The sequence below is a fragment of the Erythrolamprus reginae genome, chromosome 3, assembly GCF_031021105.1.
Source record: "Erythrolamprus reginae isolate rEryReg1 chromosome 3, rEryReg1.hap1, whole genome shotgun sequence".
Classification (NCBI taxonomy): Eukaryota; Metazoa; Chordata; class Lepidosauria; order Squamata; family Dipsadidae; genus Erythrolamprus; species Erythrolamprus reginae.
The window spans coordinates 76,253,377-76,266,675 of NC_091952.1; the positions used below are offsets into that span (position 1 = coordinate 76,253,377).

The window sequence follows — 13,299 nt, forward strand, 5'->3', positions numbered from 1 at the left end:
ATCCAGTCCCACCCTGACGACAGCCTGGCCATCTATCCAGGATCAACGCACCTGTCAAGGGTAGCAGCAACGCGCCTGACAACAAGACACATCGAGTCCATCATTTCATCTTCATCAAAAGCTGTGAAGCCCTAGCAACAGAGGAGTTTCTTAAAGTTCTGACAGACTCAGTCCAATCAGTGAATCAATGAGATCAACCCATTCCTGATTGCTGTCTCCATCCCATGAGAAGAGGCGTAAGACCAATGCCCGAGCCGTCAATTTTCAAATAAAGAAAGAACACATCCAGTTCATCTTGTCTGCATTTTTTGGATTACTTTCTGAGAAATAGAATATCCATTTTATCTATAATAATAGAAACAGTAATGACAAAAGTTCCTATGTTACTGGAAGAAATTATGGTAGTATATGATACTCCTCTAGTATAATAATCCTGTTGTTCTTGTTTTGGGTAGACTCTGAATCTATACAACAGTCAGAAGTCAGGTGATGAGGGAGAAAATTACTACAGTTATTTTCACATTTTGCCTAAATATATTCAATTTTTAAATAAATATGTCTAAATATAAATTGGCAATTACCCCATATATTTTCTTACCTAGTGGTAATTTTCCCTAAATCCAATGTTTCTGATAAGAAATGCATAATGTTTCTAGCATTTTTGCAGTGTTTATTCACAGACAATGTCATGTTGATTGGACAAAACAGAATCAAAGATTTTCTTTTTCCAATTTTGAATTTTTAACCCTTAATGTATAATTGTATAATTGTCTAAATGTTTACAAATATATTTCTTATTTGTATTTATACTCTACCTTCCCTCCAGAAGTAAAGGGATTATTTTTTATAACCACCTGGTGAAATAGACTTACATTAGAGATAGTTGGCTCAGGTGGAACACATTGCTGGTTCACCTCAGGTAGAAAAAGGTCTTGGACTAATCCTACTGATCAATGTCAGCTTTTCAGATTCAATGTGGCTGTTCAGCTTGAATCTTGAGTGTGACTTGATTGTTTTAACAATGGTTTTTTAAATAAACCACATTTGGCTGGATTCATATAAAACATGTGTTTTTGTGCAATGTCTGTGTCTTATTCTGAAATGTATGCATGTTTGAAGGAAACTCTGTGTATTTCTAGAATAGAATAGGATAGAATTTTATTGGCCAAGTGTGATTGGACACACAAGGAATTTGTCTTGGTGCATATGCTCTCAGTGTACATAAAAGAAAAGTTTGTCAAGACTCATAAAGTACAACACTTAATGATAGTCTGGGTACAAATAAGCAATTGAATCATGTTAGGATCCAGTCAATATAAATTGTAAGAATACAAGCAACAAAGTTACAGTCAAACAATCATTTGTGGGAGGAGATGGATGATAGGAATGATGAGAAGATTAATAGTAGTGCAGACTTAGTAAATAGTTTGACAGTGTTGAAGGAACAGTGCTAAGTGTACCTTATATAACATATCAATGATATTCATTTTCTAGCATGGATACGGTATTAATATTTTTCCAGAATCTTTCAGGACTGCACGGAACACAGTTCTCCCTAAAATATATAATTAAAATATATTAGTAATTCGTGTATGAAGCAGCTCTTTATGAGAGTGTACATATGCACGATCAGTTTTGAAGACACAGTTGGGAGTACACCCATCAGAATTGTAATCAGGGTTTAGAATTAAGATGTACAGTATTATGCATATTATAACAGTTTTTCTTGTTTCCGTTTATGTTAAAAGCATAAATTTCTAGTTCTGCCAATTCTTCTTACTTATATAATTGAGAATTGACTATTAGAATTTTTTATTATACTTTCATCTTTCTTATTGGAGAAAAAATGATCAATTTACAGATGTGTAAAAGAAAACTACTTTAGGAAATAAACCTATTTCTTTCAGAGCTATTGATTGTTAGAATGTACCAGAGACTGTGGATTAAAAAGTTTCGTTCACCACGGGAGTTAACATAGGAGTTAAACTCTATTCGTCAAGAAGTCTATTTATTGACAATAATGCTTTACTGCACATAAGTGTATTTTCCTCTGAACCAAGTAATTGGTGTTTCTATATGTAGTCCCTTTGCAGGTATCTAGACACTGCATCTATAGTCATTTATTGAAGTATCTTTGTAAATTCATTTTTAAAAAAAGAACAATTTCCTGAGAAGCATTAGTGGGGGAAGAAAACTAAGAGAATTTTACTTATTTTAATATACCAAAAATATAGTGGTCTGTCAAAAAACATACATTCTCCCGCACCTTTTCTTGTTCTAATGTTGGTTTGTCAGTTCTGTAAAGATGCCTGCATCTTTAAAAATGTAACGAAGAGCTGTTTAAAATAATGATTATATTATATTTAATAACTGAATAGAATGAGCTTCCAGCTTGCTTGGACAACCCATGTGATCCACTGTGCAAAAATTTACCGTATAATCATGTACAAAAAAAATAATTCAAAAGTTAATTCACATCATGAAATTATAACTTCATTTATGAAGATCCAAGAAATAATGGTGCTGAATGAGTTTTACTTGCAACCAGTCCTCAAAGTTATGGTCATCATTGTGCCACCACCATGATCATGTGATTGCAGTTTGGGTGCAACCAGCTCATATTTATGATAGTTGTGATGTCCCTTAGTTAAATGATTGTGATTTGTAACCTTCCCAGCTGACCTCACCAGGATAATAATAATAATAATAATAATTATTATTATTATTATTATTATTATTATTATTATTATTTATTAGATTTGTATGCCGCCCCTCTCCAAAGACTCGGGGCGGCTCACAACAATAATAAAAAACAATATTACATCGAAACAAATCTAATATTAAAAAGAAGCATATAAAGCCCTATCATATTTAAAACCAAACAACACATACATACCAAACATAAAAAATAAATGGGATGAATGAATAAATAAATAATCTTTTAGCAGGGAAAGATCACAGGTCACTGTGGTTAATCTGCCCCAGTCTTCCTGTGCACAGTGTCATACCCTCCTTACAGTAGTCTCCATATGCTTACACATATTGTGCTTTCTTCTCCTTGGACCTCTTGCACTTGGACAGACCTACATCCTCTTTCCTTCAGCCTACCTTCATTGTATTATGCTCTCTTTCCCTTTGCCTCCCTTCTCTCCCTGCTGTGTCACCCCTCAGGTTCTGTACATTTATATTTTACCTATCAAGAATTTAAAACAGATAGTCCTTAATTTGCAATAACTTACTTAGTGACCATTCAAAGTTACAATGGCACTGAAAAAAGCAACTTATGACCATTTTTCAGAATTACGAACTTTGTAGCATCCCCATAACCATGTGATCAAATTCAGACTCTTGGCAATTGGTTCATATTTATGACCGTTTCTGTGTCCCAAGGTAAAATGATCCACTTTTGTGATCTTCTGACAAGCAAAGTCAATGGGGAAACCAGACTCTCTTAACGTCCAGATTACTAATTTATCAACTGCAGTGATTCAATTAACAACGGTGGCAAGAAAGGTTGCAAAATGGGAACAAAATCACTTAACAAATGTCTCACTTAACGACAGAAATTTTGGGCTCCATTGGGGTCGTACATTGAGGATTATCTGCAATGACATTTATTACTTACTGAAAGTAAAAGATAAATCTAAACAAAAAAGGTAGAAGAGAAAAGAAAATGCAAGAAAAGAAAAAAGAAAACTAGTGAATTTACAGGAACTTCTCATTGTCTTTTCAACTGATACTGATAAACTATTTTCCTTCCTTCCTCTTATCTTTTCCAAAATCCTTTTAATCCAACATTAAATTCTCATATTTTTCAATCATTAAATCCAAAAATCATTCTTTCACTTTTTTCTCCTTTTAGCAAGAAGTCCATAAAAGGTTTCCAGCCCTTTATAAAAGCTTGTCTTTTTTTCTTCCTGATCAGACAGGGCAATTTTGCCACTTCCACTCGTTCTAACAATTTAAAGATCTGTTCCTCCTTTGTATGTTAAATACTTTGTGCATAGAATAACCTTGTTATTATTACAATATTAATAATAATTAATCTTCCATGAGTCTTTCCTAATTCAGTAGCCATAAGTCCCAATAATAAATATTAAAATTTACGTTTTTGCAATTACCCATTCATTATTTGTGCATTACTCATTTTCAAATTCCATTTTTATTTTTCTCAGTTCTAATTACTCTTTTTATATTAAATATTTCTTTTAACTGTGTGTATGAAAACCATTGAAATCTATGACCTTCCGCAGACAATTATTTCCTTGACTTCATTTTAAGTTCTTCATCTTCCTGTATTAACAAATCCTCTGCTCTCTGCTCCTTTTCCATAAAATGTTTCCTGTGCTAAGACCAATAAAGTTATTTTTGGATACAGCTGAGGTTTGTATTTATTCCGTATATTTAGGAAGACATCTCACATAGTGATTTTTAAAATCCACATTAACTTTAACTTTATCGTACCATAAAAGTATGTCAACCACACCTCACGTTTGTCCTTCCAATTCTAATATATTCTTTAATTTTCTCTCGTTAGCTAAACAGAATCCAGTTTAACCAGTTTTTGACAGGTCATTTGTGAATGTTTTGTTTTTGTTTTTTGAATTGAGTGCCTGAAACATACAGCATAATTTTCAGTGGGACTTTAGCCTAAGTAGAATTTGATAGTTATCTCCTTTGATCTCCATTTTATGATCCTTTTAATGTACCCTAAAGTATTTGCATTTTTACCGTCTTGGGTGTCTTGGGTATCATTGGCTTGGATTCAATCTGTGATGTAGTAAAACACCTACTACCCTGTTTCCCCAAAATAAAGACATCCCCTGATAATAAGCCCAATCGAGCTTTTGAGTGCATGGCAATAAAGCCAAGCGCTTATTTCAGGGTTCAAAAATATATAAGACAGGGTCTTACTTTGGGGAAAACATGATATCTTTTCACATACTACCACCAAGCCAATTCTCCCTCATCCTGTACAGGTAATCCTCAACTTACGGTCACAATTGAGCCCCAAATTTCTGTTGCTAAGTGAGACATTTGTTAATTGAGTTTTATCCCACTTTATGACCTTTCTTGCCACAGTTATTAAGTGAATCATTGCACTTGCTAGGTGAATCTGGCTTCTCTGTTAACTTTACTTGTCAGAAGGTTGTAAAAGTTGATCACATGACCCTGGGACACTGCAACTGTCATAAATATGAGTCCGTTTCTAGGCGTCTAAACTTTGATCACATGACAATGGGGATGCTGTAATGTATCATAAGTCACTATCTAGATCACTGCTATTAAATTTCTTGCTGTTCATTTCGATCCACTTGTCATTTCTATGTAAGCCATTTCTCATGATAACCAAAAAATAGGGTGTTATTTTTTTGTAGTTTTGGGGCTACTGTTCTTCCAGCATGATGTGGGGAATACCTCATAACAGGAATACAGCAAGTGCAAAGTCTGGTCAACATTCAGACCATTATGGGATTTAGGTAGCCTACCATAGACCCTTCCCACCCTACATCTTCCAACATTTTTTTTCTTGCTATGCCCACTGCATTTTGTTTTCAACCTTCTGTTTGTCTCTATTCTCCTCTTCCCTTCTTTCTTGTCTTCAAATACTCCTACTTATGAGTCTCCCTTCATATTCCTTAGTTTACCTTAATCTTTCTACACTGTTCATTCTTTTCCATGATCTACCTTCAATGTTTTTCTCCAACACTTGTCTGATCTAAATCTTTCTTTCCTGCCTCTGTCAGAAGTGGATTCTTGCTGGTTTGGACCGGTTCTCTAGTATTGGTAGTGGGAATCCCCCTCCCCCTCGCCAAACCGGCAGCAATGGCCAGCTGGACACACACCTGAAACTGGTCCTCCGGCTTAAAATCCATCCACCAGAGCCAAATTTATGCGATAATAACCCTCTGCACGTGTGCAGACCAGTTTAACCTGGGAGCAATGGGGGCAAAACACGCATTTCCGGTGTGCCCTCATACCAGTAGGGAAAGTAAGTAGGACCCACCCCTGGTTTCCATGTGCTGAAGTCCCCTTGCATGCCTGATCTTTCCAGCCTAATCTTGTTGCCATTTAGAAAATAAAAGAGTATTATTATTCAAAGTTATGTGGAATCCAAAAAATTATTTATTTATTAAATTTGTATGCTGCCCCTCTCCGTAGACTCGGGGCGGCATACAAATTTAATAAATTAAATTATGCAATTGCGGATTCAAACTAATTGCAATAGTAGACTGAAAATAATAGAACAAGACGTATTTCAAGCATACCATTTAAATGATAATATATAAAATTATAATTTTTTTGAAGGACCTTAATTCTCACATATGTATATCACATATACTCGCTATATGACTTTATAAGAATACTCAAACCGATGTTTGGATTTGAGGATGCCTAGGTTACTTTACCTAAGCTTAATTCTGGAAAAGTCATTTATTTTTTTTGGTTTCTGATTTCTTGCCAAAACATCCCCATCCCTATGCTGCAGAAAAGCTATAATACATTATCTGCATAAAGTACAATTAGTCTAACAAACATTGTTTAATTTTTAGAAACTGAATCAGTAAGCCTTTGAAAATTTGCCTGAATTTTGCATTCTAGTCTTGTAGAAATAGACTGCATGCTGCTGTGATGTCACTGCTTTGCTTATCAGGATTTTTGCTCTTTGTTTCACAGGGAGCTGTGATTGGTATAGATGATGAAGACGACAGCACCTTCACAATAACTGTTGATCAGAAAACCTTCCATTTCCAGGGTGAGCTGAAAGAAAAGCTCTTTATTACATTAATTCCAATCACAGAAAATGCTCGGATGTTTAATTAATAGAGTAATTTAAAAAACTGTAGAAATTGAAGTGCTTGAAAATGTACAGAGAACATTCTGAACTCAGGAGCACTATGCGTTAGGCAAGGATTTATATCTGCAGTGTATACATATGTGCTGGAAAAGACTGTAGCATTGGCAGCATATGCAGATTAAAAATTTAAAGGCTGCCTCGGTCAAGGGGGAGAGAATAATGGGTTTTTGTTGTTGAGTATTCTTTAAAAAAAAAGAAAGAAAGAAAGCACCACCGGTCTTTAATATCCAGAACTGCTGTTGTGCTTTCTGCACGGAGAGAGTCACAAAGACCATGTAAGGTTGCAGCTTTTGTTGATATAGAATCTAAATGGGAGATGAGAGGGAACATTTGATTTAAAGGTGGACTTCTGATTCAGGATTTACATGCTCTCATTAATTTCATCCATATTTCATTGCTGTTGTCAACCAATCACCATTCTGCTGCCATTTACCTTTTTATTCATATTTACTAACTCCAATGCCATCTGTTACTGCTATGTTTCGTCATTGCATGCTATGGTTGACAAATAGAAAGGGTAAGGTACTGTGTTTTTTATTTGTACTTTATATAACCTGCAAAATTTATATTTATAACTATATTGGTTTTATATAATGTTACAATTTCCAAGCTTGCTGTTTTACTTTAAATCATAATTGTTTTCTCTGATAGCTAAATTTTTGTTGTTCATTCTCGGTAACCTGTAAATTATTTCCTCATGAGTAAGCATTTTTAAAAAATTTTTACCGGTAAACCAATTCATTCTGCATTAAAAGTCTGTAGAATTTATAGTACAGTATCTTTGTTTTATCCTTGGATAGAAAATTATAATATTTATCAACATTCATGAAATACCTATAAAGACAAACTCTATGTTCCATATTGTGTACATGTGTAACTTGTATTCTCAATGACTTGACTATCCTATAGCTTTTGTGGGGAGGGGAATTACATTAAACATTGCACAATAGAAAAAAAAATACATTACAAGTTTACAGTATTACTATGTATTGTATATTTATCTCAGTCTTAGAATTTCTACATAAAATTACAAAATACAGCAGAATACAAATTTTAACCTCATTTTTGGGAAAAATGGTTAATGCTAATAATCTATACTCTTGGGAAGGTGTTAGCTCTGTTGCATAGCTCGAGGAATGTCGTTTTCTACTGCAGCTGTTAAAGGAACTGCAGTTCTACAGTTTTTGTTACCTGCAGAAAGGAAATTATCTTGAGAGATAAGGCCATCATAAACAAAAGAAAGTAATTTTATCTTAGAAATATCCACTAAAATTAGTTATATCTGGATTGTTTAATTATATGAAATTTAACATTACTGTGATTTTACTCTTACATTGATATATAGCATGGGATGATACTGCAATTTTTAAAACAAGGACTAAATATCTAGGAGATTCCTCTTATGTGAACCGATTATTTATGTATTAGCAGTGATACAGATGCTACTGGTATTATCTGTGACCTATTATCAATTTAAGAATAATAAAATACAATTGTACTTTTAAAAAGTTCTAACTATGTTTTAACACACAAACACATGTGGTACATTTGTATTATGAAATATGAAGTTTTTTCTTACATTTGGTTCACTTTATCATATTCTAGAAAAATGAAATTACATCTGACATTCCAAGAGCTGACTCACCTTGTTAATTTTACAGTTTTTCTAATTATATCTTCATAAACATTGAGATATATATATACACTATTTACAGATCAATATGAAGAATCACTTAGGAGCAGAAATGTTGAATGGCTAACTGGGATACATCTCTGTGGTTGAAGAGACTGGGCTTGCAGTTTGACAGATGAGTAGAGAGAATGCTGGGTAGGCCATTGCAGGAAATGGGGAACTTGTACACTAGTGCAGGTTCCCTCTTCTATCCCACTAAATGGTGGTCAGATTATTCAGTGATTAAACTCAGGCCAGTGCTACTAAATGCCAGGTGTGTACCTAATAAAACCGTATCCGCCTATGCTTCAATGGTGATGAGCATGTAGATTTTAGTAATATGATTTGTTTAGGCACTAATGAAGTTTTGCTCTTGCAAGTTTCAAGTTCTTCATGAACCATTATACCAAGGGCAGGGAGGATATGTGGCCACAACAATTTCAGAAATCTAGGGAATGATCACTACTGCCCTGTTGCTAGCTAGATGCAAGTCACATTATGTAAGATGGAGTCTGAGGCTCTATACAAGGTACAGGTACACTATTCTTTATTAAAGGAATAGGTTTCTGGTTTCTGGTTGCTTTTTGACTCACAGCATCTGGTGGAGGAAGCTATGGCCAAGCAGACCTTTGGTTGGTTTTGGTTGGTACACAATTTATAGTCCTGCTTAGAGCAAGAGGCATTGGCAGCAGTGACCTTGAGCTTTTTGATTCCTCCATTTAGTTCCAATTTAAAATAAAGAATATAACCTATAAAGCTTTATAAAGTATAGTGCCAGGTTACAACAAGGACTGCCTATTAGACTATCAAGAGCTACCCTGTTAAGGATTGAACTAAAAGACAAGATACTTTAGTTATTATAGTTTAGTTGTGAAACATGTTGACTCTGCAAAACTCTTTTGGCCACTTTTCTTCTGGTTTTTAGAAAACTTTTGAAAACTTTTAAGAGGACCTTTCAGGAAATACAACAATTTTTTTAGGGTTGCTTTGAGAACATTTTAACCCATCCAAAGTTAGGGGATTGGAGCATTATAAAAATTACATAAATTTCACACTTAAGGTGTTATACAAAGTTCTATATTAGATAAAGCAATCAAATCTATAGAATAAAAAAATTCTGGGATAGCTATCAATTCTTTGTAAGCAGATATTTTTTAAAAAAAAACCATTTGTTCCATTTGGTTAGAAAGTGAGGTAGAAAGGTTTAATAAAATCATAGACAAATTACACATTTTGAAATATTTTAATTTAATATATGATGTATAAACGCTAGGCAGAATTCAACCTCCAGTACTCCATGTTTTTTGAATTCTTTGGAAATCAGAGAAAGGGGAACTACTGCCATTCATATTATAATAAATCAATCCTAAGAATAAACTACAGTACAGTACTGTGTTTCCCCGAAAATAAGACTCTTTTGAACCCTGACATAAGCGCTTGGCCTTATTGCCTGATTAGGCTTCTTATCAGGGGAATCTTATTTTGGGGAAATAGAGTAGGAATACTAGATGCTGCATAATCAGTGTAAAAAAATGCAAGCCAGAATTGTTTTCAACATTTTAAGAGAAAATGCTTAAGGAATAAAATATTAATAAAATATTAAGGGAGTATGTGGATATTTTTAAAATGTACTATCCAACTGCCAAGACTATGTGTATAGAGAAAAAACCCGGCCCTTCTAATATACTAACACAAGAGATGATAAAATAATTAAAAATAGGAAAGGTTCTAAATAAAGATGATTTCCTTTTAAACACTATAAAATATTTGAAGTAGTCCCAATAATAAACAGATTGCAATACTTATAAAAACGTATAAAATTTTGAGGACAGTATCTACTTAATTTTGAAATCAAGCAGATGCCCTTAGGTGCAGCAATTATAGTCCTATTTCATTAAATATGACTGTACACTTGAGACACCTTTGGCTGCTGATTTACTTAGCACAGGTGGGTTTTGTTCTCAAGAGATAGAACAGTTCCTTTATACATTCTGGTAAACACTGCGAAAGCATGGCAGTGCCTTCCCTGTGTATGATCCTTTATCTGAGCCAGAAGAGTCTTTGATAAAACTGCATTGAGTATATGTGCACCAGGTTTATATGTGCACCAGGTTCTGGAGAATGTAGGAAAGAGATAGTTCAAGTTCATTATCAGTGATGGAAATTTAGTGAGTAAATTATTCTCTCTTAGCGCAACCTATCTCAGAGGGCTGCTGCTGTGGTGATAAAAGGGAGCATCCCAGGTAAGCTACCTTATTGGAAGTGAGCCAGGCTCTCCCCACTCATTCTATAAATTGCTTCAAAGTTTTGCATTGAGACTCTGAGACAGAAGAAATAGCCAATTGGTTCCACCATCAGCCATGGTAATCAAGAACTCAAAGTGGCTAATAAGAATAATGGACAAAAGACCTGTTTGATTTTGTCTTAAAAGAGATAAGAAAAATTGCAAACCTTGACCTATGAGTGCATATAAAATGTGTTACTCAGAAAACACCGGCCTTGTGTCTTCCCTTCCCTTGTGCTTTCTCCTTTCATCCCTTACCATTATCTTTTGTCTCTGGTGTATTTGTGCTATTTGTTCTTGTACGTGTACCTGAAATATATATTGTTAAATCAGTGCAAGTTGCTGATAACAGCTGCAGTTACTGTTGATGGTGCAGGTGAAATAATTTTCCGTAGCTGGACATGGATTGGTAATCTTTTTTCCGTATTCAAAATAAAATGTTTAAACCAATTATCTTAAAATGACTTTAGTTGCTAAGTTATAAATTCCTATTATGCTGTTTAAAAGGAGCCTATAACTAAGGGTTTTCAACTTGTTTGTAATTGAAGTATGAGTGATTTTGTATTCATTTCTAGAGTGTGGATTGCACTGATGGTGTTTTACCATACAAGTCAGATGAAAGATGTAATCATTTTTTGTTTTTATTCAGATATTTTAGTCATTATTCATGTCTGTATATTACTGAATATCTTACAATAGGTTTACATAGTATTGTATATTCATATCTATTTCCATTTGAGTGAGTGCTCCTGGAAAAGTGTTACAAAATTTATTACTATATGTAGTTTACTATGGAGATTGCTTGATTTCTAGAAACAAATACTATTTCTTTAGTATCTACATCAGATTTTTTCTGTATGAGACATGCTGCAATATTTATCTTAAATTATAGTAACCAAAACCTAATATGACACCAAGCTGTTCTTGTCTTTTAATCCTGTTCTAGTGATAGCTCTTGATAACAGTGGCATAAATACGTATGTTGATAACTGTCAGCGAGCTTTGTCTGGGAATATTTGAAAGTGTTAAAATGATTTCATATAGGGTTTAGTTATTATTAAAAAATGCAAAGGAAAAATGAAGAACTTCCTTGATTAATTTTATATAAATTATCATTAAACCTTTAGATGAAATAGTCATGTTTCTAAAGGTATAATTGATTTAAATAATATATACCTTTAGAATGTTTTATTTTTAGACTGGTAAGGAACAGGTAAAGTATGTGATAAACGAATTATGTTCAGTAGAAACAAATCTGAGACTATATAGTTATGATCTGTACTGATTAATAAAATTTGGGAATCCAAAAAGTAAAATGGATTAAAATACCCTCTGGAAAGAATAATCAATATTACAATCAGGAATTATGATACTATTATAATTAAATGCAATATTTTTCAACTTTCATTGTTAAATTGATGAATTTAATAAGACTTTTTAAAAGAAAGATTGACCTGTGAACTTCACTGCTTATATATATGGTATATAATAATATACATGGACAAAGTTTGGGTCATTGTTTTTAAAAATACAGACATAGAGGGCTCTAAGACTGTATAATTAATTCCTTCTCCAAAGTCTGACTGTATTGAGGCTTCTGAGTAAATGTTTTAGATTGCATCCTTAGAAAGATCAAATATTTTATATTAGTCTTGCTATATAAGTTGCTGCTAATATGAAGAATGATGATGAAGACCATCTGGAAACTGCAGATAGTCCAGAATGTAGCAGTAGTTTTGAGTACCCCACAGGAAGGGGTGAATTCCAACTTACCTCGCTGTCAGTTTACTTCCTCCCGCAGTGTGGCTGTGCCTCAGGCATGTGCGCTTTTGCACACGTACATGCGCATGTACAGTGCAAACCCTCTGAAAAACATTTTTTAAAAAGCTAAAACCAAAATGGCGATGCATGTGCATTGCTGGGGGGGGGGAATAAAAAAAGATGGCAGCACTCATGGACTGGCACTGACTGATCCAGTTCGGTGATGTCATCGTCACATCACCAGTGGGTTGCTATTCAAACTGATTTGTACTGGGAGGAGCCCACCCCTGTCCTCAGCTCACCCAAGCTATTGCTTCATGACTTCCAGTTGTTTTTTGGATACAATTGAAGATGCTAGTTACTTCCTTTAAAGCTCTTCATAACGTAGGGCTGGGTTACTTGTGGGATTGCCTATCCCTGAGGGTATCTGTCCATCCTACTAGGTTATATGGGAGGGATTTTAAATATTATCTGATAGGACCTCAGAGGTGCGCCTTCTCAGTAGCTGTCCCACTGTTTTAGAACTTGAGATCCAACAGATCTGTTAGGACTCTGTCCAAAATAGTTGGGTTGGCAATATATATCGCGATTTTTCCACCCGATGACGTCACTCCCTTCCTTTCTCATCTTTCTTTCTCTCTCTCTTTCTCTATCTTGCTTCTTCCTCTCTCACACTCTCTTCCTCCCTCTCTCATCTCTTTCTTTCCTTCTCTCTCTTTCTCT

General features: G+C 34.3%; 1 protein-coding gene across 2 annotated transcripts in view; it reads left to right on the top strand.

Moving 5' to 3' along the window:
• The window catches only part of OSBPL9 (oxysterol binding protein like 9), a 75,995-nt gene that overhangs the window by 14,489 nt on the left and 48,207 nt on the right, over positions 1-13,299 (top strand). For both annotated transcript variants that reach the window (XM_070745900.1, XM_070745901.1), the window contains exon 3: positions 6,679-6,757. In XM_070745900.1, the coding sequence (XP_070602001.1) occupies positions 6,679-6,757 (79 nt within the window). The remainder of the gene's footprint in view (positions 1-6,678; positions 6,758-13,299) is intronic.